General features: G+C 37.9%; 1 protein-coding gene and 2 long non-coding RNA genes across 3 annotated transcripts; 1 reads left to right on the top strand and 2 right to left on the bottom strand.

The window, feature by feature from the left end:
• Positions 1-1,593: 1,593 nt before the first annotated feature.
• Positions 1,594-23,285, top strand: LOC5577366 (iron-sulfur cluster assembly 1 homolog, mitochondrial). The gene is made up of 5 exons (XM_001656396.2): positions 1,594-1,834; positions 1,909-1,962; positions 2,032-2,107; positions 22,757-22,831; positions 22,893-23,285. Exons 1-5 carry the CDS (start codon positions 1,754-1,756, stop codon positions 22,994-22,996), a joined length of 390 nt encoding a protein of 129 aa, XP_001656446.1. The 5' UTR covers positions 1,594-1,753; the 3' UTR covers positions 22,997-23,285.
• LOC110678489 lies at positions 3,892-4,585 on the bottom strand. Its single transcript, XR_002501657.1, has 2 exons — positions 4,396-4,585; positions 3,892-4,319 (listed from the first exon to the last, which is right to left on the bottom strand). It is a non-coding gene; the product is annotated as an uncharacterized LOC110678489 (long non-coding RNA).
• Positions 6,782-9,917, bottom strand: LOC110678488. Its single transcript, XR_002501656.1, has 2 exons — positions 9,399-9,917; positions 6,782-8,579 (listed from the first exon to the last, which is right to left on the bottom strand). It is a non-coding gene; the product is annotated as an uncharacterized LOC110678488 (long non-coding RNA).
• Positions 23,286-26,530: the final 3,245 nt, after the last annotated feature.

The raw sequence follows: 26,530 nt of genomic DNA, 5'->3' as shown, positions 1-26,530 counted from the left end.
CTGCTAAAGTTTTGTTTCCTTTTTATCTTAGCGCAGTAGTGCCCAATACTATGCATAAGGGAGAGAAAAGAGAATGTTGATGACATTTCGATAATGACAATCATATAGGGGTTTTCAAACTGAGCGTCGCGGAATCATATTGCGGCGCTCAATTTTCAGTTAATGTCAAACCTAAGACGTTGAAATGTTATATATAACTATAGGTACTGCTTCGCGTTAGAAAATTAGTTAACCAATGTGCGAAGTTTGATTTTTGACCAACTTCGCCGCGTCGCAACTCGATATGATTGGCTGGTCCGCTGGATAAGATACACCACGCGGCTGTTGTAGAGTTCCAACAATGCGCATTTGCCCGGAATGTTGGGTGAAACATCTCAATGTTATTTCTCATAAGAATAAAGTAATAAGGGAGTTCTATTTCTCTGGGGAACGCAACGCCGCGTGTCCTTATAAGCAAATGCGTCAGTGTTAGAAAAATGTGCTCATACGGAAACCTGTAACTTTTTCATCCCTAAGCAACTCAATACGTGTTTCAATAAATGGAAAATAAAACAATACTCAGACACACGGGTAGTCACAGAACTACTAATAGTTTTTAGTAATTTATTACTATCTTCTACCTGCTTCTCTTTCATTCTGCAGGGAATTTTTATTTTTCCTGTTTGTTAATTCGCCTAGTTTGAAGCTGAGACGAGACTCGCGAAGACGGTCTTCTTTTTCTGTGATTGCTGAGTTTTTTTCTTATTCCACTTTGTGTTTATACCAATTATGCGCATGCTGTTCAAACCCTCACATGAACCTCTCAGCAAAAAATGATTGAGTTTGCATCACATCGAATCATGAATAGCCGTTTGAGTGAAATTTCATGCCAGCAAACATAGCAGACATTAGAAATAATTGATCTTCTGCTTAGATTTATCAGCAACTTTGGAAAAAACTGCTCCGTCGACTGAGGTTTTTGATTACAGTTTACTTTGAACACAATACTTTTCACTTTTTCAGCCATGAAAACGGTGGGCTGCATTTGACGTTTCGTGAGAGGGGAATCTTGGCTGCATATGACGTTGATATGTTTCCTCTTCGCGAGTCTCTCTCAGGTTTGAAGCATCGCTAAGCTTCAACCTAGTTGAAATGACAGTTATAAGCGGTTTGTTCACCATCGCTTAGCCCTTAAACTTGGTTTAAATGTATGGGTAAACGTGGTTTACGGCTTAAGCGAAGGTGAAGAAATCGGCCCTTAGTGTAAAAATTCACAGCATAATGAAAGAGAGGCAGTCAATATATGAACCTATGCATGCCCTTTTGAATGTTTGACTTTTACTGTGCGCCCTGTTTTCAAGTTGCCCGTGTGAGAGAGCAAGACAGCACCAGCACACGGCGCAAAGTAAAATTCAAAAGAACAAAAGAATTTATGGCACGTACAGAGGCTCATAGTCACCAATGCATAAACTTTAGTATTTCTGTGACTTTTTATTTCAGAGTGAAGGCGAAAGCGCCGAACTTGAGAGCCCCTGTTTCTGCGGATCGATCGCAGACGAAAATCGCTCAAAACGGACGAACGAAAAGAGCAAAGGAACAGTTTGAAAATGAACCGATTTGACAACCCTCGCAAATCAGCTGAGCGATACATCGCTGATCTGCGCGAAACTCTTGCGTGAAATTGCAAAATCGTCAAACAGAAAGTTTTTAGGATTGAGTGCGTGCAAAATTATATCCCTTAGTTCTCGGAAATCTCCAGCTAAATATTAGTGAAATGGCATCCAAAGTTGTTGCCACCGCTACGGTGCGGGCAGTCAAAAGGAAACTCCTTCCTACGCGAGCAGCTCTTTCCTTGGTAAGTTTTGATTGGATCCTGCAATATTTATCCTGTATAGGAGAGATTCATGGCCAATTTCATTTGATTTTCAGACACCATCAGCAGTAGCAAGAGTGAAACAGCTTCTAGATGGAAAATCTGAATATGTAAGTATCTTGTTACCTTCTTTATGCGCAGAAATACGAATAACAAAGTGTGATTTTTTTTTACCGTAGATTGGTCTCAAAGTCGGAGTACGGCAAAGGGGCTGCAATGGATTGAGTTATACTCTGGATTATGCTACTACAAAAGGTATTTATCATTTAAGTATAATTTTGAGGCAGAATATTACATAAGATTTTATATAAAAGATTTCCACGCGCTGAAAAAAACGATGAGCATTGTTTTTGTTTACGTTCTCGTTTGGGTCACAGATGCAAAGAACAGATGAAAATCTTGCCCGATTAATCATCGGATCCTGAATATATTTTTTGTTTTGTGAATGTTAAGGAAAATAATATAATAATGTTGAATGGTGAAAACTCTTATCATCTATAAATTAATGTTAACGATTAAAAGGGTAACCAATATATTCTCTATCTCTGTATATTTTGGACAAGGCCTTCTTTAGCCGGTACCATTTTTCATATTTCAGGTTTTGTCCAGAGTCTATGAATGGAGAGTTGCGCGAAGAGTGAAACCAAATCTACCTATCGAACTGTCAAACCTTCTACCTATCGAGCAGCCCAGCAAAACAGATAGGGGCTGTTTTCGAAGACGAAGAAGAACAAGCATTCAAAGAAGTCTTTCCGCGCAACTCTGTGTATATAAACTCTGGTTTTGTCCTGCTTGCTGAACATTATCAAGCGGTTAAGATCAGGGACGAAAATACTCAATCTACCCTTGCCTACATTGATACTTGCTGGGTAGAATCTTCGTTGATTTTTACAAAGATTGGCAAAGCGCTTGCGCGAGATTGTCAGTTTCCTTTTAACCTGCTGCTACTCAACCGCTTTTTGATAATCAGAAACAAAAAATGATATTCATTCTAACCAGTTTGACTTTTTTACATTCCGCTTCGGGAAGTTGTAATTTTTGCACGAGACACACTAAAGACGCGTCAATATAATCTTCGTTGATTTTTATTTGTTTTTATCCTCACCTTGACAACACAACAAAGATTGGCAAAGCGCTTGCGCAAGATTGTCAGTTTCGCTTTTTGATAATCAGAAACAAAAAATGATATTCATTCTAACCAGCTTGACTTTTTTACATTCCGCTTCCGCATAGGATGCTTCATTACCCGTATAGCAGCATATTTTATAAATAATTTGAACCTCATTGATAATCAATTTTCTAAAACTGACACTCTTCTGCTTCTGATAATCAAAAACACCAACGACATACGGACATCGTTGTTTGTTTTGCCCATCTACTTTTGTGCCATCTTCATTGATACAATCATATTGGTGGTGGTGCGGTTACTTTGATGTTGGCATAAATTCAGTGAATTGAGTATAGTGAGCATGATTTTTTTCGTCCCTGGTTAAGATAATTGGAATTTGTTGAAACTGTCGCTATCAAAATGAAATAGATCTCTGAAAATCTAATCATTTAAACAAATGGTAAAGCGCAAAAAGTTTTTATTTCGTTGTGCAATATTCTGATACATCACAAGGAGTCATTCGTTCCTCGAATATGTACTCAAAATTTGCAATATCAATGGAGATGATATAAATAGAAACCATAGTTTTGTTTTTTAATCATGACGAATCGTGAAAACCTTTATTATCTACATTATAATCTACGTTATAACGTGCCCGATTAATAGGGTAACCAATGTAATTTTGACCCCTATATTTTTCAGACAGGGCCTTTCTGATAGAGAGTAAAAGCGTCTGAACAGGTATGGGGCTCTGCACTGTTTTGATTTCGCATGGGAGTTTGACGTTTACTGGCCTTGTTGTTTACAAATTTTGTGAAGGGGTGAAAGAGAGAGAGAAAGTTTTTGGTGCAGAGCCCCATACAGTCCAGCAACGAATGATTTATTGGCTCAATTATGTAGTGATTTTCCATTCCGAATGAAACTGAACACGTTTTTTTTTTTTACTTCCACAAATCAAACACGTCTATTCACAGTTAAACAAACCAACAAACTGAATTTTCATTTGTAAAATCTATGGGTCCTACGATCACGATTTCTCTTGCGCCTCTGCTTCCTCTCCTCTCTTTTCCTAATTACTCCTAGTTACCATCTTAACACCGTCTTAACCCTTACGTTCCCTACATTCCCTTACGTTCCCTACATTCTGCTCCTCCTCTACTCTTTATGAGAAAATATTATATAAAATCATATCATCGAATCTTTTTGGCCTACAAAGGACTCGCTTCGGTTTGCTGTTTAGTGTACGGTGCATGGAATCGGTACTTTGCTCTGATGCTTCTTCGTTTCCTGGAATGTTGTCTTTTATCATCGCTTCACCGTCTGTCTGTCCAGTTTCATTAGCGTTATCCAATGACTTTCCTGCAAATGAATTAGATTAGTACGTGTTCTATTGATATCTACTTTACTAAGGGACTTGTCTGTTGAGTTTGTATACCGTGCATATCCACGAAGTCGTCTTCTACGCCGTTTTCCTGGTTTTGTGGGATTGTTAGGTCACGCTTGATGTCTTGAACATTTCTTGCCATTTGTACTCCGAAGTCATTTCGTATGACAACTTTAGCTCCCTGTCTAGCTATCACGGTGTATCTTTCCTTAGAGAATGTAGGATCGATTTTATTTCGTTGGTAATTTGCAACAACAACCTTGTCTCCCACTACAATATCGGTATCCTTCGCTCCTCTGTGACAGTCGGCATACTTTTTGCTGTTGAGTTTTGCAACTGCATCGTACTCTCTTACTTCTTCTCTATCTACTTCCTTTGCTGGATCTGGTTTCCACAAGCATGGAAAAGTTCCCCTATATTTCCATCCCACCATCAACTCAAATGGGGTGACCCCTAGACGTGAATGGTGTTTCAGTGTGTTATGCAAATGAGTGTATGCCTCTAAAGCGTCCCTCCAATTCTTGCCATCTTCTATAGCTCCTGACACAGCTTTTATTATTCCTTGGTTCTGACGTTCAACGGAACCATTTGATTGAGGACTCAACGGGATGGATTTCCGCACTCGTACTCCTTTTGCTTCCCAATACTCTACAAACTCATTGCCTTGAAATGGAGGCCCGTTATCACTTTGCATAATAAGAGGCATTCCCCACGTCGAAAAAATCTTACAGAGAGCTGCATTTGTTGTTCTTGCGTCGGTGTGCTTCATTTCAATAGTGTGAAGGTATCTCGAATAGGTATCCACAACGACGAGGAAATGTCCTGAACCGCAACCCGGAATGGTTAGAAAATCTATTTGCAATATTTCCCAAGGCCCATTAGGTAACTGACGGCTACTTAGTGGAATAGGTGGGTTTCTTCTTGAAACTAGTAAACAAGTCTCACATTTCTTGACAAACTCGACCGCCTCTTTGCTCATGTTCGGCCACCAAAAATATTCCCGCATAATTTTCTTCGTAGCTCCGCAACCAATGTGTCCTTGGTGTGCTATTTCCAGTGCTTTATTCCGAAGAACCTTTGGAAGAACTATCTTATCTCCCTTGAAGATCATGGGGTGCAATACTCTCAACTCGCTTGCTTCTGATTCGTAACGTCGTAAATGCCAAGGCCAATTATTCGAACCAATAGCCGATCTAACTTCTTCCAATTCGTTGTCATTTTCGGAAGCCAGCTCAATATCTGTCCAGGTGATATCCATAGTTTCCGCATCCAATGCATAAATGACATTTCTATCATTATCTTCGTCGAACGCTTCGTCTACTTGAGTCTTGCTAATCAGACGAGATAGAACATCCGCAATATTCGATTGGCCTGTAACTCTCTTAACGCTGAATCGGTAAGGCAGTAACCTTAAGGCCCATGATTCTGCCCGAGTCATTGAACGCTTGCTGGTACGATTGATGCTTCCAAATATGAATTGGTTAGCTTCGGAGTCGGTTCGAATTGTGAAATTCTTGCTCATTAGGTAATATGAAAACCGCTCTACGCCCCAGACCATAGCAAGTGCCTCCTTTTGTGTGTGAGGGTACTTCTGCTCCGTTGCTGTCAAGGCTTTGGAAGCGCATGCAATAATTCTTGGAAGACCATCATTACTGTACTGCACAAGTACTGCCCCGAGGCCGATAGGCGATGCATCGACATACAACTCAGTCTCATCTTCATGATTGAAGTAACCAAGTTTCTTGATTGATTGCAAGGCTTCATTCTTCAAGAAAACAAATTCATCCTCTTCACTCTGGGTCCAGTAAAAAAAATTAGACTTCGCAAGCATTCTTAGATGTTTTGTCTTATCAGCTCTTTTGAAAATGAAGCGCTCCGAAAAATTGATTAATCCTAGGAAACATTTTATTATTTTGCTCACCCTCTCAGGGGACTTTTAGCTTACCCTCTCAGGGGACTCTGTTTTTAACTACCCTCTCAGGGGACTTTTTATTTTTATTATTTTTTTTTACCCTCACAGGGGACTTTTTTTTTGCTTACCCTCTCGAGGGACTTTTTTTTTTGCTTACCCTCTCAGGGGACTTTTTATTACTATTACTATTATTATTATTTTTTTTTTATTTTTAAAGGAAACATTTTAATATTTTGCTCACCCTCTCAGGGGACTTTTAGCTTACCCTCTCAGGGGACTCTCTGTTTTTAATTACCCTCTCAGGGGACTTTTTATTTTTATTAATTTTTTTTTTTGTTTACCCTCACAGGGGACTTTTTTTTTTTTTGCTTACCCTCTCAGGGGACTTTTTTCTTTTGCTAACCATCTCAGGGGACTTTTTTTTTCTAACCCTCTCAGGGGATTTTTTAAAAATTATGTCAGGAGATTTTTTTTTAATTTTTAGTTTGCTGACCCTCACAGGAGACTTTGTTTTTTTTTTTTTTTTTTTACTTACCCTCTCAGGGGACTCTTTTACTTACCCTCTAAGGGGCTTTTTAATTATTATTATTTTTGATTACCCACAGGGTCCTTTAAACTTTTTTTTTTTTTTTTGATAATACCATCAGGGGACTTTTCATTTTATCTTTTTTTTTCTTTGCTTGCCCTCACAGGGGACTTTTTTATTTTACTTATCCTTTCAGGGGCTCTTTTATTCGCTTACCATCGCAGGGGACTCCTTTATTCTCTCAGAGAACTATTTAATTTATTTTTTCGGGGAACAGTTTTTTTACTCTAACTTAGCCTCTCATTGGACTTTTTTATTTGCTTACTTTCTCAGAAGACCTATTTTTTTTTTTGCTTACCCTCTCAGGGGACTTTTTTTTATTGAATCCTTACTTTTTACGAGCGGCTCACTTTGTATTAGCTACCCTTTTCTTTACTATTCATTCTAGCTTACTCTCTCAAGGGAATCTACCAAGAAATCTCAAATTTTTTATTTCAAAATTATATTTTTTTTTTATGCTACCTCACAAATAACTCAAAGATTTTATTTAGTATACCCTCTCAGGGGCAAATTTTAAAATCATACTTGCAGGAACTTTTTTTTTTTTATTACACTCTCAGGGAAATAGCTTTGCTTTTTATATTATCCTCACAGGGAACTCTAGCTTATTTTTGATTTAATACGTTTTATTGCACACCATTGCAGGGGACTCATAGATATATCCAAATTACTCTCTTAGGGGGTTTACAATTTCTTTCGTTGCTACTTTTTAAAGTACTGCTTACCCTCTAATGAGACTCAGAGATCATTTCAGATTACCCTCCCAGGCGACTTAATTATATTTGTTTTTTTTTTTTGCTTAACCTCTCAGGTGACTTTATTTTTTATTTCATTTATTTTTTTGTTATGATTCCTCACATATCAAATTTTCAAAACTTCGATTTTTACGATTGACGTTTTGGTTGCTTTTCAAATGTTGAGCAAGAAATTAAAAAAATGTCCCATTCATTGTCAATATAATCGCGATTATCATATAATTCATTCGACTGCTAAAATCCAATAAGAAACTATCATGCCATGCGTGGCCGGCAAGGGTCGGATACCGATGTCAACAAGGGTCGGATACCGATTTTTTCAAGAAAAAAAAAACAATTTGTAAAAACTCATACATTTATACCGGCATTATCATTTCACACATTTACACATTGACGTAATTTTTATTTTGCGTGACAGTTTAACTTCCAGTTTTTCTTTTATATATTGACATTGTAGGACAGACATAATTTCAATAAAAGTTGTATGAAAACGTGTTATGTTGTAAAAAACGTAATGGGTAATTAACTTATAAATTTTACAAACTTCGAAAATTAGTTTTATGATCGTCGTTTGGGTTGCTTTCAAGTGTTAAGCGAGAAATTAGAAAATCTGTCCCTTTCATGGGTTCTTCATAACGGTTTCACATTCTTAATTTCACTGCACGGGACTTCGTCATCGATGAAAACTAGAACACAAGCATGCATGGCCAACAGGGCCGCATACCGATATCAACGTAAATAATGATGATGATGATGATGATACAATTGTGTACTAGATCATCTGACGTTCAATCACCCTTCTCTTTTCCGCTACCACGTTGTCATACGGGAACCGTTTTCCATTTGTGCTTGAGATGAAAAAAGAAGGCTGAGAGAGCCTTCCTGAAACATGTGTGTGTAGGCAACTTCGCTCACTAGTTTTTTTTTTTATTTGTGTGCTTTCTCCCGGTGTTGCCAAGAGTGTGGATTGGTTTGACAAAATCTTGAAAAGAGGGGGAAGAAATAAAGCACACCAGGTTTTGTTGAAAATTATTTTTTTTTGACAACACTGATTCGCCAACCATCAGTCCTCTGTTTGCTTGTTTATATAATTGATGCCATTCAATGCGATCATGAAACAACTAATCGAATCGTAATTGGTATTTAGTGGTAAAAACCTGTGTGCAAAATACTTGGATGATTATAAGGGACTTCGAAAAAGTATATTATAGACTCCATTCTACAAAACATGGTTGGATTCCGCTTGAAGTAAGTAAAACATGGCTTCGATGCTCAAGCAAATGGCTGTCGTTTAGTGTGTTTGTGTATTTACTTTTGATGATCAGTACAGTATCATTGTTGAGTGAGAGAAAGAGAGAGAAATTCTCTTTCTGCCAATTTGAAGCCGGAGTAACTGTATTCACGTAGAGCTGTAGAACTAACGGTTGCTTGGCAACCGCTACTCGGATTGTGATGGCGACGACGGTCAAGTGAAAATTTTTTCTAACCTGTTTTCGGGAATGTCCATTCGAATCGATGAGAATTTATTACAGACACCGCACATTAATTATACCTACTATTTTCCAAGATAATTGTTCTTTTCCAAGCAAATTTTAAAATTTTGTGTTCAAGGCGGCGCTGCTAAGCACAAGTACACAAATCAGTAATTATTCCGGCTCAATTTTCATTCGGAGTTTCAATGGAGCTTGAATTGAAGCTTCAAGGAAAAAAAATCACGTTCGCGACATCAATTTTTTTTTTTTTTTAGGGTGGAAGCGAGAAAGACGAAATGAGCACTTTATTAAATAATAATTTCACTTACTTTTTTCTTTGCCCCCTGGGAGCCTTTGCGCCATTGTAGTGATTTTCCATTCCGAATGAAACTGAACACGTTTTTTTTTTTACTTCCACAAATCAAACACGTCTATTCACAGTTAAACAAACCAACAAACTGAATTTTCATTTGTAAAATCTATGGGTCCTACGATCACGATTTCTCTTGCGCCTCTGCTTCCTCTCCTCTCTTTTCCTAATTACTCCTAGTTACCATCTTAACACCGTCTTAACCCTTACGTTCCCTACAAATTATAATGCAACGCTTACTACGCTAACATCCCCCTTAAGCGGGTATTTGTACAACACGCAATAACTTCCGGTCTTCTTGTAGCATTCGTTCAGATAACGCCTTTGTGAGGATGTCTGCCGCTTGAAGATTGGAAGCCACATGTTCCAGCTTGATCGCTTTCGCCTCTACTTGCTCACGTACGAAATGATGCCTCACATCGATGTGTTTCGTCCTTGCTGAATAGCCCATTTCCTTTTCAGCCAGACAGATTGAACTTTTGTTGTCGCATTTGATGACCAGAGACTCGTTGATGTCGTATAGCTCACGGATGAATCCTCTCCACCAGACAGCCTCTTGAGTGACCATCGAAAGTGCCATGTATTCTGCTTCTGTGGTCGATAGAGCGACAGTAGCTTGACTTCTGGAACTCCACGAAACCGCTCCACCACACTGTAGAAATACAAACCCACTGACTGATCGTCTGGTCTCTTCGATCGTTCGCCCAATCAGCGTCACTGTATCCAGAAAATGCCGGATCCGCATTCCTCCTGTACGTCAGCTTGCACTGCTTGGTCCCTTTGAGGTAACGCAAAATTCGTTTAGCCGCTGTCCAGTGTGGAATCCCAGGATCACTGCAAAACGAGCTGACCACGCTTACTGCATGGCTGATGTCTGGTCTCGTGCACTGTGCGATGAATTGAAGTCCTCCAATCAGCTTACGAAATGGAATAGCCTTCATCTTTTCCCTTTCCTCCTTATTTCGTGGGCTCATCGTTTTTAATAGTCGCTGATTTTCGTCCAGCGGTGTTGATACAGGATTACTGTCGCTCAGATTGTATTTTTCTAACAACTCTACCGTTCCTGATCGATGGAGATGGCACCGTCGGTCCTTGTGACTTGCAGTCCCAGAATTTGCTTGGCTAGACCTAGATCCTTCATGTGAAACTCTTCGCTCAACTGTCGCTTCACATCGTCGATCAACCCTTGGTCGTTGGATAACAGAAGAAAATCGTCGACATAAATCGCCACGATAATGAGCTTACCATCGGTCACCTTGTAGTACACGCACGTGTCGTACTTTGAACGCTTCAGTGCCATTTGCTTGAGTTTGTGGTCCAGCTTGATGTTCCAACCCCTGCTTGCCTGCTTGAGTCCGTACAGAGCTTTTTTTAGTCTGCAGACCTCGTTGCATTTTAATCGTAGACGTGTTTTTTATTCGCTGAAACCCGCGCGCGACTCGATTTTGTTTTAATTATTCTATTTTTTGCGTACGTCATGAACTGTGAAATTTGTGCTTTGGACGCTTCTGCCGACTCGGTATTGTGGACATTTAAATTCCACGCCGCGTGTATCGGTGTTACTGTACAGCGGAGTTCATTGAGGAGGAAAGATAGAAAATTGATTGACTTCACCTCATATGTTTTGCCTTGCTGTGAGTCTTGCCAAGAACTCGTACAAGCAAAATTGGACATAAAAAAGCTGAATGAAGAGCGTAAACTTCTAACAGAGCAGCTCCATGCTAATACAGAAGTGTTGCATCGCTTCAATTTAAATAATGAAAAACCAAGCATCATCAACGAAGCTTTTGAAGGACTTGAGATTCTGATGTCTTCAATAAAAAATGAGCTGGCTATTATTAACAAGTCAAGTAGCTTGGCTGGAAGCGTTGCAACTATAAAAATCACATAACGACGGTTCTTGACATAGTTGCCCAGAAAAACAATGATTATTTGACAAATACGTTAAAATCATTTAAGTCCGATGTATCCACTGAGCTGCGGAACATAAATGACGATCTAACAATAAATCAGCTGCAATTGGACATGGCCGCCACAACGTCTGCAAGTATGAACCCAAATTTATTTGTGGATATTGTCGACGAGCTGAAAGCATGGTCAGCAAACATATTGTCTACAAAAAGCATTGAACCGTTGACACATGAGGCGTATCCTAGTTTAGAAGTTGAAATGGAAAAGTCCGAAGATACTTCACGATGGCGTTTATTAGGTGACAAAAAAATACGGAAGGCCGATTGGACTTCATATGATGCGCGAAAAATGCATCGCGTGCGGCAACAAAAACTGGCTGAAAAGGCCAAGCAAAAACGTAAAAGGCGAAACAGATTGCCACAAAACACACAACAACCCGCAAGGAGTAAATATATGAATAAAAGTCACCCGCGTCCAACCACCGTTAATGAAAGAAATTACAATGAGCCGAGCTACAACAGATGTTCCATCATCCATTAGAGAAATACCAGTAGGAACTGTTACAACCGTAGCAATACTAATGCCGCAGGAGATATTGACTTCAGAACAGATACTCCTCTTCTAGACAGAGAATTACTAGCAGTAGCGAAGGAAAGATTTTCGAGACCACCTCCCACTTCGTATCGTCCAACCATAGCATTCCAGAGAGGAGAAGTGCTGAACCCGTACCCTAGCGACAGACAACCGAATACGCCACACCGAACGAATGCCGCACCAGCACGTTTGAATGGAAGGTGCTCCTGCCAGTGTTTTTGCCAGAATTGACGCACTTCACAGAGGAAGGTAATATTAGTATCTTAACACGCAATGAATGTATTGCTAATAATTTAGGCTATGACGAAGGCTCAAATGACTGCGGCAACCATTCGAGTTGTGATAGGAATTGTATAAATTTAAATGATGAACACTTAAATGAATCTGATAATGCAAGGCATGATGTAGGTAGACCTTCCAAAAGCTTCCGAGGCTCTTGTTTATTGTCAGAATTTCAATCGTATGAGAGGATCTTCAAAAATCAAGCAAATCCATAAAAACATATTAGCGTCATCTTTTTCGATCATATTAGGCACAGAAACAAGTTGGGACGAATCTATAAAAAGCGAAGAAGTTTTCGGATGTGATTATAACGTTTTTAGAGATGATCGTGATTTTCTTATGTCACAAAGAAAATCAGGAGGAGGGGTCCTCATTGCAGTCTCTTCAAAATTTATTTCTGAAATTATTTGTTCTTCGAAATTTAAAGAGTTTGAACATGTTTGGGTGAAAGTAAATATAGAAAACGAAAAACATGTATTTGCATCAGTGTACTTTCCACCTAATCATGCCAACAAACATGCTTACGACTCCTTTTTCAAAAGTGACTTCAACCAACGCAATGCTGACTTCATCCCTGATTTTGAAAATGAGGGCATCATGCTTCCAGTGGTCGGGGAAAATGAAACGTTACAATTAATTTTCGACAAAATTGCAATTTTGGGCTTGAACCAAATTAATCATGTAAAAAATCGACAAAATTGTTACCTTGACTTTCTATTGACAAACATCCAAGAAGATTTCTACGTTAATGAAAGCATTGCACCCTTGTGGAAAAATGAAGCATTTCATACAGCACTGGAATACTCATTATTTATTCACAATAAATGCAGACCCACAGTGTGCGAATATGAGGATATCTATGAATACGATAATGCAAATTATGAAAACATAAAAAATAGAATAAACTTAATTGACTGGCAATCACTGATCAGAGAAGAAAATAATGTCGAAAAAGCTGTTGATATATTTTACAGTTTACTAATGGAAATTATTCGTGAAGAGGTACCTCTCAAAAGGAAAAAACTTTTTGGTAATTCAAAAAATCCCATCTGGTTCAATAGAAATATCAGGAATTTAAAAAATCGAAAGCAAAAGGCTCACAAAATTTATAAAAAACATGGAAGTGATGATAATATGCAGAAATACCTGGTCTTATGTGAACAGTTGAACATTGCTATAAATTCTGCACTTGAAGAGTATAATAGAAAAATTGAGAGCGATATAAAGTCATGCCCAAGAAGTTTCTTTAATTATACTAAAACAAAATTAAAATCAAACAATCTACCATCAAAAATGCAACTTGACGATAAAGACGCTAACAACCCGGAAGAAATTTGCCACCTCTTTTCAACGTTTTTCCAAGAAATCTATACGAAATTTTCAGAAGAGGATCGGGACCTAAATTATTTTTCATTCTTCCCTGCCCCCTCAAATGACATTAGTGTGCATCAGATAAGTGTACAAGACATCTTATCAGGCTTGAATGGATTGGATGCCACAAAAAGTGCAGGACCTGATGGAATCCCTCCAGTATTTATGAAGAAGCTTGCTGTTGAATTAACATCTCCTTTGTTTTGGCTGTTCAATATGTCACTTAAATCCGGCAAATTTCCTAAAATCTGGAAGAAATCATTCTTAGTACCTATTTACAAATCAGGGAAGAAAACTGATATTCGTAATTATCGTGGAATTGCTATAATTTCCTGTATTCCAAAGCACTTTGAATCCATTGTTAATAAAAAATTGTTTGGGCAATTAAGGAACAGAATTACAAATGCACAACATGGATTTTTTAAAGGCCGTTCCACTTCTACAAATTTACTAGAATTCGCCAATTATACTTTGAATGCTATGGACAATGGTAACTATGTAGAGGCTCTGTATACTGATTTCAGCAAAGCATTTGACCGCATTGACATCTCTATGTTACTCTTCAAGTTAGAAAAAATAGGATTTGATAAACCATCTTTGAACTGGATACAATCATATTTAACAAATCGGCAACAAATAGTGAGATATAATGGTAAAAAATCGAATCCTATCCATGTTACATCAGGAGTTCCTCAAGGCTCACATCTAGGACCTCTTCTTTTCATATTATATATAAATGATATTTCCTACATTCTTAAGCATATAAATATTCTTATCTATGCCGATGATATGAAGTTATTCATGGAAATCAAGTATGCTAACGACATAGACATCTATCTGAGTGAAATATCTATTTTTGATGAATGGTGTAGTAAAAGCCTACTTCAGTTAAATGTTAAAAAATGTAATTTAATTACTTTTAGCAGAAAGCGAAACACAGAAGAAACAACTGTAGTTTTAGGAAATCAAATCGTTGAAAAATGCGATAGGGTCAGAGATTTAGGCGTAATTTTAGACTCAAAACTCACTATTTTTTTTTTTTTTTTTATTTCTTTATTAGTATCATTCCAAACATTACATTCATTTCTTATATCTAGGTGTTCTGTGTTATTTGACAACACTATCATCCTAATTTGGTAAAACAAATTTAAGATTTAATTAACATTTTGTTAACAACATATTACATTTCATTTGCCGTAGCAGTTCAGTTTTTTTTACAGGTGAGTTGATTTCACCTGCTTATAAGACAAAAAAAAACGTTTTTAATATACTTAACCTAACTTAACCTAAACATATAACGCATTAATCGTGGCAATAGAAGATTGTAACGATTTTTGCCTGAAATTATTAATGATTGTATTTGACATTTGTTCCAATGTTTCAACATTGGATATTCTATGTAACTCATTGGTACTATACCAGGGAGGAAGCCTCAGAATCATTTCCAAATTTTTATTTTGAATTCTCTGCAGAGCTTTCTTCCTGGTATTACAACAGCTAGTCCATATTGGTACAGCATACAACATGGCTGGCCTGAAAATTTGTTTGAATATCAACAGCTTGTTCTTAAGACAAAGTTTTGATTTTCTATTAATAAGGGGATAGAGACATTTTACATATTTATTACATTTGGCTTGAATGCCCTCAATGTGATTTTTGAAAGTTAAATTCTTATCTAGCATGAGCCCTAGATACTTAACTTCATCTGACCAATTTATTGGAACCCCTCTCATCGTGACAACATGTCTACTTGAAGGTTTCAAATAAAGAGCTTTTGGTTTATGTGGGAATATTATTAGTTGAGTTTTGGAAGCATTAGGAGAAATCTTCCATTTTTGCAAGTATGAAGAAAAAATATCCAAACTTTTTTGCAATCGACTACAGATGACACGCAGGCTTCGTCCTTTGGCGGAGAGGCCTGTGTCATCCGCAAATAAAGATTTTTGACATCCCTGAGGTAACTCCGGTAAGTCAGATGTGAAAATATTGTATAATATTGGTCCCAAAATGCTGCCTTGGGGAACACCAGCTCTTACAGGAAGTCTTTCAGATCTGGAGTTCTGATAATTAACCTGAAGTGTACGATTTGACAGATAACTTTGAATTATTCTAACAATGTATGTTGGAAAATTAAAGTTTTTTAATTTTACAATCAAACCTTCATGCCAAACACTGTCGAATGCTTTTTCTATGTCTAGAAGAGCAAGACCAGTAGAATAGCCTTCAGATTTGTTGGAACGGATCAAATTTGTTACACGTAAAAGTTGATGAGTGGTCGAATGTCCATGGCGGAATCCGAACTGTTCATTGGCAAAAATTGAATTTTCGTTGATGTGGGCCATCATTCTGTTCAAAATAACCTTTTCAAAAAGTTTACTGATGGAGGAAAGCAAACTGATTGGACGATAGCTAGAAGCTTCTGCAGGATTTTTGTCTGGTTTTAAAATTGGAACAACCTTAGCATTTTTCCATTTGTCAGGAAAATATGCTAATTGAAAACATGTGTTAAATATATCAACTAAAAATGATAAGCTACTTTCTGGAAGTTTCTTGATGAGGATGTAGAAAATTCCATCATCGCCAGGAGCTTTCATGTTTTTGAATTTTTTAATAATAGTTCTCACTTCTTCCAAATCAGTCTCCCAGGCATTTTCGAAAACGTTCTCTTGATTGAGAATATTTTCGAACTCCTGAGTAACTTCATTTTCAATTGGACTAGTAAGTCCTAAATTAAAATTGTGCGCACTTTCAAACTGCATAGCAAGTTTTTGAGCTTTTTCGCAATTAGTTAGTAATAATTTGTTTTCCTCTTTCAATGCCGGTATTGGCTTCTGAGGTTTTTTCAAGATTTTCGATAATTTCCAAAAGGGCTTAGAGCCAGGGTCCAATTGAGAAATTTTATTTTCAAAATTTTTGTTTCTTAATTGAGCAAAACGTTTCTTGATTTCTTTCTGCAAATCCTGCCATATAATTTTCATAACAGGATCGCGAGTGCGTTGAAATTGCCTTCTCCTCACGTTTTTAAGACGGATCAAAAGTTTAAGATCATCGTCTATAATCACGGATTCAAATTTTACTTCACATTTTGGAATTGCAATGCTCCGGGCTTCAACAATGGAATTTGTTAAAGTTTCAAGAGCATTGTCAATATCAAGTTTAGTTTCTAAAGAAATGTTAACATCAAGATTGGAGTCAACATACGTTTATATATATTCCAGTCGGCTCGTAAATAATTGAAAGTGGAGCTGATAGGATTGAGAATCGCTTCTTGGGATATTTGAAATGTAACAGGGACATGATCAGAATCAAAATCAGCATGAGTAACTCATTGGCTACAAAGATGACTAGAGTCGGTTAAGACCAAATCAATCGTAGATGGATTTCTAGAAGAGGAAAAACATGTGGGGCTATCAGGGTATTGAATTGAGAAATATCCTGAAGAGCACTCATCAAATAAAATTCTGCCGTTGGAATTACTTTGAGAATTATTCCATGACCGATGTTTGGCATTAAAGTCACCAATGACAAAAAATTTTGACTTATTGCGAGTCAATTTACGCAAGTCAGTTTGGAGCAAATTAACTTGCTGCCCAGAGCATTGAAAAGGCAAATAGGCAGCTATGAAAGTATATTTACCAAGTTGTGTTTCAACAGAAACACCTAAAGTTTCAAAAACTTTAGTTTCAAAAGTTGAAAACAGTTGATGTTTTATACGCCTATGAATGATGATTGCAACTCCCCCACATGCCCCATCAAGTCGATCATTACGATAAACAAAAAAGTTAGGATCTCTTTTGAGTTTAGATCCAGGTTTTAAATACGTTTCGGTAATAACTGCTATATGCACGTTATTAACCGTAAGAAAATTAAACAGCTCGTCCTCTTTACCATTCAGAGAACGAGCATTCCAATTTAAAATATTTAAATTATTATTTGGATCCATTAGAAAAACGTAATCCAATAAAAATTTGATTTGTAAGTTTTACACCTACTTGGACTGCTTCAGTCATAGTGGTGGCTTTGAACATTGCATCAATCATTAGATTCAATTGTTCAGTTTGAAAATTAAAATCAGAGGCAGACATGTCATGTGATTTCCCATTGGAATTTCCGGTAGACGAAGAAGCGGAGGTTCCTGTGGCGGTAGGGTTTTTTCCATTTGATTTGAAACAAGTAGAATGGGTACCCATGGATCGAACAGGGGAGGAGTTCGAATTTCCTGCTACGATATCGGCAAAGGATTTACCGTGGGTAGATACATTCGAAATTGAAAGATTCGAACGGCTACCCGACGGAATAAAATTAGTTTGTGAATGAGCATGATTATGATCTTCCTGATGGGTATGATTCATGATCAAGCGATCGTTAACTGAAAAATGAGCATTGTTCGATACTCTACCAGGCAAATTCCGGAAACGACCGTTATCGTAACGGATATTATCTTTCATCTGCCTGGCACGAGCCTCAATGACCCTTTTGCGTGAAGGACAATTCCAAAAATTGGACTTATGGTTAGCCCCGCAATTACAACATATGAATTTGGTGGTGTCTTCCTTCACTGGACAGACGTCTTTGGCGTGAGAAGAACCTCCGCAAATCATGCATTTAGCATCCATGCGACAATTTTTTGTACCATGACCCCACTTTTGGCACCGACGGCACTGAGTGGGGTTCTGGTAATTTCCTCCAGGTTTCTGGAAATGTTCCCATGTCACACGGACATCAAACAAAAGTTTTGCTTTTTCTAAAGCTTTAATATTATTTAGTTCTTTTTTGTTAAAGTGAACTAAATAAAATTCTTGAGAAAGCCCTTTCCGAACAATGCCAGATTGGGTTCTCTTTTTCATAATGATTACTTGGACTGGGGAAAATCCAAGTAAATCATTTATTCCATTTTTGATCTCTTCAGGTGATTTATAGTCACTTGAGAGACCTTTCAAGACAACTTTGAACAAACGTTCAGTTTTGTCGTCATAAGTAAAAAATTTGTGCTTCTTCTCTTCAAGATGTTTGAGAAGAAGCTCACGATCTTTAAGAGTTTCCGGCAAAACGCGACAGTCTCCTTTCTTTGCGATTTGGAAGGAAACCTTGATTCCCCTAATGGAGTTCAAGATCTCCTGCCTAAATCCCCCAAATTCGGAACAACTGACCACGATAGGCGGCACTCTTTGCTTCCTCACTTGAATCAAAGAGCCTGGGCTAGAGGCTGCTTCGATTTGGTGTTCGGAAAATTTGTCTAGAGCATCGAACTGATTGCTCATTTCGATACAATTATTCATTTCACCCTTGGAAGAAAGTTCGCATTCCGGGGAAACGTCCTTTCTTCCATTCTTGCCACGTGTAGTGACAGTTTTAAAACCCACTTTTTTTGAAGGAAGTAGTGAATTCAGAGATTCACCCTTCCTTTTGTTAGTTGTTGATACCATGTTTAATTAATAAACGAAAGAAGACGTGACCTTCGAAAGGTTTTTTCCCAAGACGGTGTCCAAGAAGGATTACCACCGCTAGCTTTCGCCAACGGGTCCAACGAAAAATCGAAGTCACGGGTCCAAACAAGGATCGTAAAGGGATCAATAGTAGAAAAAATAGTACTGAAAAGTACTGTTTTAGTAGCACTGAAAAGTACCGTTTTTAATTTTAGCACTGAAAAGTACTGTTTTTGTAGCACTGAAAAGTACTGTTTTATTGCTTTAGGTAGTTTTTAAGAAAACTTCCAAGAGCAGAGAGAATTTGTGTACGCACAGCACGAAGGTACGATGCGCACTGAAAACTCACTTTTATCGATCATTACAACACCATTATACATAAAGCAACAAATATGCTCGGTTTTATCAAACGCTTTGGTTCTAACTTTAATGATCCATACACTATTAAAACTTTGTACGTCGCTTACGTGAGGTCTATATTAGAGTATTGTAGTATTGTATGGTCTCCTTTTATGAAGACGCATGAAGAACGTCTCGAATCAGTTCAAAAGCAATTTCTGTTATATGCTCTTCGTAAATTGGGCTAGACATCCTTCCCTCTTTCAGCTTATGAATCAAGATGCATGCTCATTGATATTCAGACATTGAAAAAGCGCCGCGAATTCGCTATGGTTTCATTCGTGAACGATATTGTTTCGCATCGTATTGATTCTCCTAACCTATTAAACAGTTTAAATTTTTATACTCCTTCCCGGCAATTGAGGAATCGTAACTTGTTTTTTATTAATCAACGTCGTACTAATAATGCAAAATTTTCTCCTCTTAACCGAATGATGAGTTTATATAATCAACATTGCGAAACAATAGACTTAACAATGTCGCGTAGTAACCTAAGAATATACTTTAACTCTGTAAGATATAGCAGTATATAGATTTAAGTGTTAACATGTAGTCTACTTTGATTGACGATAATAAATAATAAATAAACCTTCCTTGGAGCAGCTTCAACTGGGAATCCCTCAGGCTGTTCCATATATATCACATCGTCGTCCAAATCGCCTTGGAGAAATGCTGTCACGGCGTCCATTTGGTAGACGAGAAGATCCAGTTGCGCGGCCAGCGCAAGGAGATGTCGAACTGTAGCGTAGCGGACAACAGGAGAATATGTTTCACTGTAATCCACTCCTTTCACTTGCGAGAATCCTTTGATTACAAGTCTTGCTTTGTAACGCTCGATAGAACCATCCGTAGTGTGTTTGATCTTGAAGACCCACTTGTTCTTCAACGCTTTCCGTCCCTTTGGAAGATCCACAAGACACCATGTCCAGTTAGATCGCAATGCTTCGTACTCTGACTGCATTGCCGCAATCCATTGATCATGGTTCTCGCGATTCAGTGCTTCCTGCACCGTACCAGGATCCTGGATTACCTGTGAAATACATTCCGGCGAAATATGGTTGTCGCTATCGATGATGCTAGACAACTTGCCTTGGACTGGGCGCTCCCAGTCACTATGCCCAGTTTCGTGTTGCAATTCAACAGCTACTTCCTTCGAGTGTGACGGGAGCGCAGTGCTGGTCAATCTCCCGAACTGCGGATCACGTCCTACTTAGCTGTGTTGATTCTGTGGATTTGCAATTTTCACGACCCATGGCGATGATTTCTCCCGTTGACTCTTGCTTGACCACGCATGATTCCTTGGTAAAACTGACGCAATAACCTTTCTTGCAAATGTGACTCACAGAAAGGAGATTTACTGCGAGATCTGGAACACATAAGACGTTAGAGACATCTAGGATATAGCATTCACCATCGACATCAGCGCCAATGTCGACGTTTCCAGTGGCGACAACCGGCATCTCGGATGCATCTGCAACAAAGATGGTTTACAACACTAGCATGCTTTCATCCTTGCACATATGGTCTCCAGCTCCAGAATCCAGTACCCACTCTTCCAGTGATCCGTTCTGCTTATTACACGCCAGTAGTGCCTTCTTACGAGAACTCTCTCGTTCTTGTTCGTCGTTTTCTGTGGACATTCCGAAGCGTAGTGTCCAAGTTTCTCGCACTTGAAACACCTCATGGCCGATTTATCCTTCTTGCTTGCTTGTCTCGGACGTGTTGCTAGCGCACCGCTTGAACTGCCAGCCCTGGTGCTGGACTCGATCGTCACGTCCTGAAGAATTTTTGATTTCACCCAATCTGCCGTCCACTTGATACCTGAGGCGTCTATTCTCATGACCATCGGGTCGTATCTTTTCGGCAGCCCCATCATGAGGATCAACGACATCCACTCGTCATTAAGCGGGAATCCTATCTCCTGCAGCTTCTGGCTTGTGGTCAAAATTTTGTCTACGTATTCTTCTGGGAGCTGGGTAAGACGCATAATGACGAAATTGATTTTAGTGTGCTGTTGCTCAAAAGTTACACGATTCCTAGATATATGCAAGTAAATGAGTAAACAATTGTGTAAGCCACTAAATAAAGGGAGAAACTATCTTCAACGTGTTTTTGTTGTAAGCTACGGGGAAATCGTCTTTTGTTGGCCCCCTGGTTGGAACGGATCAAATTTGTTACACGTAAAAGTTGATGAGTGGTCGAATGTCCATGGCGGAATCCGAACTGTTCATTGGCAAAAAATGAATTTTCGTTGATATGGGCCATCATTCTGTTCAAAATGACCTTTTCAAAAAGTTTACTGATGGAGGAAAGCAAACTGATTGGACGATAGCTAGAAGCTTCTGCAGAATTTTTGTCTGGTTTTAAAATTGGTACAAGTTTAGCTCGACTAAGTCAACTAAGAATGATAAGCTACTTTCTGGAAGTTTCTTGATGAGGATGTAGAAAATTCCATTATCGGCAAGAGCTTTCATATTTTTGATTTTTTTTTAATAATAGTTCTTACTTCATCCAAATCAGTCTCCCAGGAATTTTCGAAAACGTTCTCTTGATTGAGATTTTTTTCGAAGTCCTGAGTAACTTGATTTTCTATTGGACTAGTAAGTTATACATTACAATTGTGCGCGCTTTCAAATTGCATAGCAAGTATTTCAGCTTTTTCGCAATTAATTAGTAATAATTTATTTTCCTCTTTCAAAGCCGAAATTGGCTTCTGAGGTTTTTGCAAAACATTAGATAATTTCCAAAAGGGCTTGAAGCCAGGGTCCAATTGAGAAATTTTATTTTCAAAATGTTCGTTTCCTTATTGAGAAAATCTTTTTTTTTCTGCAGATCCTGCCATATCATTTTCATAGCAGGATCGCAAGTGCGTTGAAATTGCCTTCTCCTCAAGTTTTTAAGACGGATCTAGAGTTTAAGATCATCATCTATAATCACGGATTCGAATTTAATTTCACCTTTTTAGTATTGCAATGCCTCCTGCTTCAACAATAGAATTAGTTGAAGCTTCCCAAAAAATACCCAAAGTTTCAAAAACTTTGGTTTCAAATGACGAAAAAAGTTGATGTTGATACGCCTATGAATGATATTCCGTTTAGTTCATTACCCCTAGTGCTATCTTTGCTTCAGGATTTTGTTTTTACTACCACTGAAAAAGAGCCATCTATTGCCTTTTCAGTTTTGAATATCGCCTTATACAGAACAAACTATTTTTTATTCATTCAAAGCAGCAATGGAGCGTACAAACTTCAATGATTAATTCTTTAGCATTATAGCTCTGATTTTCACGCCGAAAATGTAATTACCATTATCATAAAACAATGTTTATTTCCAGATAAACTAGACGAAGAGGTGGTACAAGATGGTGTCAAGGTATTGATAGACAAAAAAGCACAGCTTTCGCTATTAGGTAGTTATACTGCACTATCGCAACTGAAGTAACAAACATCACAGTTCCCAATCTATTTCAGGCACAGAGATGGACTACGTAGAAACCAAATTATCCGCGGAGTTCGTTTTCAACAACCCCAACATCAAAGGCACATGTGGCTGTGGAGAATCTTTCAGCATCTAGAGCGCTAGTCAACAAAATTGTATAGTGATAGTAATAAATGAGCATGTCAGACATACTTAATCGTTTAAGTAGAATATTTACAGTGGCTATGTTTGACGGTTTGTAATTTACGCTGCAGGGGCCTGAAAAAGATTTTAATGTTATGTTCAGCTTTCACCTATTGGTATATTGATTTGATCATCGGCTGAGCATCTAATCACAGGCATCTATGATCTAAGCATTATGTTGCAAGAAAAAATAAAAGTTGAATACATAATTCAAATAAAGAACTAGTTTATTCTATACGAAAGTTATGTTCCTTATTTTTAAATGTTTATTACTACATATACGATCATTATGCGAAATGTTCCTTAGTCATGTGTAAGTCATGCCAAAAGACCAGAGGCGTCGCGTCCGCATGTGCAACATGTGCACTGCACACTCGTTTATCCAAACTACCAATAAGATTTAATGCTTCTGAAGTGCAATTCAATAATTTTCATACAAAAAATGAGCCCATTTCAATTATTTCTATTATTGATAGCTTGCAACAAAATTTTCATCCAATGTTGCTGAACAGCGATCACGAGGCACGATGAATTTTCATAGGCATCAAAACAGAATCTGCGAATGAATCCGAACAACCGTTTGCAGGGCTGCTAGCAAGTCTCTTTTTAGTGACTTGGTCACTTTTTTCGACCTGGTCACTAAAAAGTCACTATTTCCAACAAAAAGTCACTAAAGTCACTTTTTTCAGGAAAATGGTCACTAAAGTCACTTTTTTCGTGATCTGATGATAATGAAATTTGAGGCTGGGTTAACTTTTCAAACTAAAACAACAGCAAATAGGTATTTGTTATTATAAAGACAAGAATAGTGTGATTTTGAAATCGAAGTGTCAAGACTCAAGAAAAGTAGAGACTTCTGGCTAACTATATTATCACAGACAAACAGACGTAACACATAGAACAAATCTCGATAAAAATCATAGTCACGAGGACATGTACGCCCAATGCTAAAATTAGTGTGTTTGGCCGACGGGCTAACAGATGGCGGTAGTGTGTAAACGTCATACGCGAACAAAAACGATGCAAGCGCTGCGGGTGGCGGATTGGCCATCTACCATATTTTTGAATCGACCGTTAAAAAGGTGGTCGATGAACAATGATGAGAGTGTGACGTCTGTTTGTCTGTGATATTATTATTGAATCCTTATTATGGGGAAGTTCAGCCCGAGACTGGTTCATCGCCGCCCTTCCAGCTAACTTTTTGGAAGAATTCAAGTGAATATTCCGTAGACATTTCCGATAGAAAATTTAAAAATTTACTGGGAAAAACTTTGGAGAACGTTCTGGCAAAACTTAAAAAGCAACATTAGGATAAATTTGTTGTCCGAAATATTTTATTAAATGTTGGCGAAAACCAGAACCAATATCTGATATAAGTAATCTACGGCTATACAAGAAATCCAAAACCAGGTTTCTGAAAATAAACATCATCAAAACTCCTCCGGAAGATAAGCCAGATACGGCTAGGAATAACAACCAAAATAAATTATAAAGTTTGTCAGAAACTCGTCCAGGACTTCAACAGCAAGTACTATTTTTGCTGGAAATCATTTCAGATATCACATCAGAAATTCCAACGTGGTCGTGCGGTTAGTGTAACCATTTAACCGCATCGAGTCAAGGAGTGTGGGTTCGATTCCCGCTTCAGTCTGGAAAACTTTTCATCAGGAACGTATTACGATTGTGCCACTCTGCGTTGCATGCTAGTCCGTTGTCTAGTGTGGTGCTTCCTTCAAAGGGCAAATCGTCCACTGGAAGCATTAATGTGTCGGTGTCTTTTTTTTAAACATGTTTCCAAACTATTTCCAAAAAAAAACATGTTTCTATAATGAAAGATAGAACATTATTGGACGATAATAATTAATCAATAGTGTTATCAGTGGGTATTCTCTAACCCTAAATCCACCTGTTCATGAATTTCAGCAACAAATATGTGCTTTCCTACCGTTTACTGTTTACTTTATAATTTAAATTTGCAAAATTAGTCATTTCAGGGTCGTAGATCAGATGAAACGCGAGGTTACGAGTCGCCACTGATTAATGTGATTATTTTCAATAATTCATTTATTGAAATGTTAATGAAATTCTAATTTTTTATGCACGACATTCAACTAATTTATTCTCGAATACGTTAATAATCTATTGTGTTCTGGAGTTATTGTTTATTTGGATTCTTTATTTTACATAAATTCTGCCACAAATTTAGCATGCGTTTCTATTTTTCGTTTGTTTTTGAACTTTGAATTCTGTCAAGTATTTTTTTTTTTTCAAAATGTTCTGAAATTTATTCTCAATTTTCGCCACAACCAAACCTTTTTTCTCGATTTATTCCACAGCTTTGTTAAGATTTTCTTTTGTGTGTATTAACGACACTTTACACCAGGGTGCATTCGTGTCAAACTGAAGTGGTTAAGAAATGCTTCAAGTAAATCATTTTGCATCTCTACTTCAAAATCTTGCCAGTAAGTTCATCATGTACAGAAGTTTTGTTAAGAATTCTATCACGAGTTTGTTTACCAAAGTTCATGTATTAAATTTTCTATTTTTGACTGAAATCAGAAATATTACCTAGTAACCTTATTTTAAGCTAATGTTCGTCTCGTAAATAATGATAAATGAAATCTCGAAAAAGGTTATCTCTTGACTATTTATGACAATCAAGTCTTATCTCGGACAGATAACTCACAGACAAACAGACGTCACACTCTCATCATTGTCCATCGACCACCTTTTTGACGGTCGATTCAAAAATATGGTAGGTGGCCAATCCACCACCCGCAGCGCTCATATCGTTTTTGTTCGCGTTTGACGTTTACACACTAACGCCATCTGTTGGTCCGTCGGCCAAACACACTAATTTTAGCATTGGGCGTACATGTCCTCGTGACTATGATTTTGATCGAGATTTGTTCTAAGTGTTACGTCTGTTTGTCTGTGTTCTAAACTCGCCTAATATGTAGAATGGTTAATATTCACATTGACCATATTGTCATTTCTAGTCATTACAATGACTTGTAGTTTTCAAGTCACTTTTAGGCCACTTTTTGGTCACTATTTGTGTCACTTTTTTGATCATTTTGGTCACTAAAGTAACTATTATTTTGCTGTCTGACTGCTACCAGCCAAGCGTTTGGGTACATCATACGTTCGTGTTTCATTTTCGGATCGCTGTTTCTTCAGACGCTATCATCGGGTGATTTTCCATCGCTTGGTAATGGATCATTAAAATAACCAAAACGGCCGCTATGGGAAGCAGAGATAGCGCCACCGCTGTCATGTGTGTTTGACAGAACAGCAATGCTGTCACAATGTTAAATCCCATATAAAGTGGCGCCTTTGTTTAGATGCGGTGAGCACTGACAAAAATTACCTTCAATGATCCATTTTGAGCGGTACGATCCACGCTGCTTGCTCTTCGCGAAGAGCAGGAAAATTATTCACTTTGATCATCTTCATGCGGGCTGGCAACAAGCCGGAGCACCATGAA

This window comes from Aedes aegypti, chromosome 3, assembly GCF_002204515.2.
Source record: "Aedes aegypti strain LVP_AGWG chromosome 3, AaegL5.0 Primary Assembly, whole genome shotgun sequence".
Lineage (NCBI taxonomy): Eukaryota > Metazoa > Arthropoda > Insecta > Diptera > Culicidae > Aedes > Aedes aegypti.
Note: the sequence above shows the minus strand (reverse complement) of the source record. Positions and strands in the feature narration are given on the sequence as shown.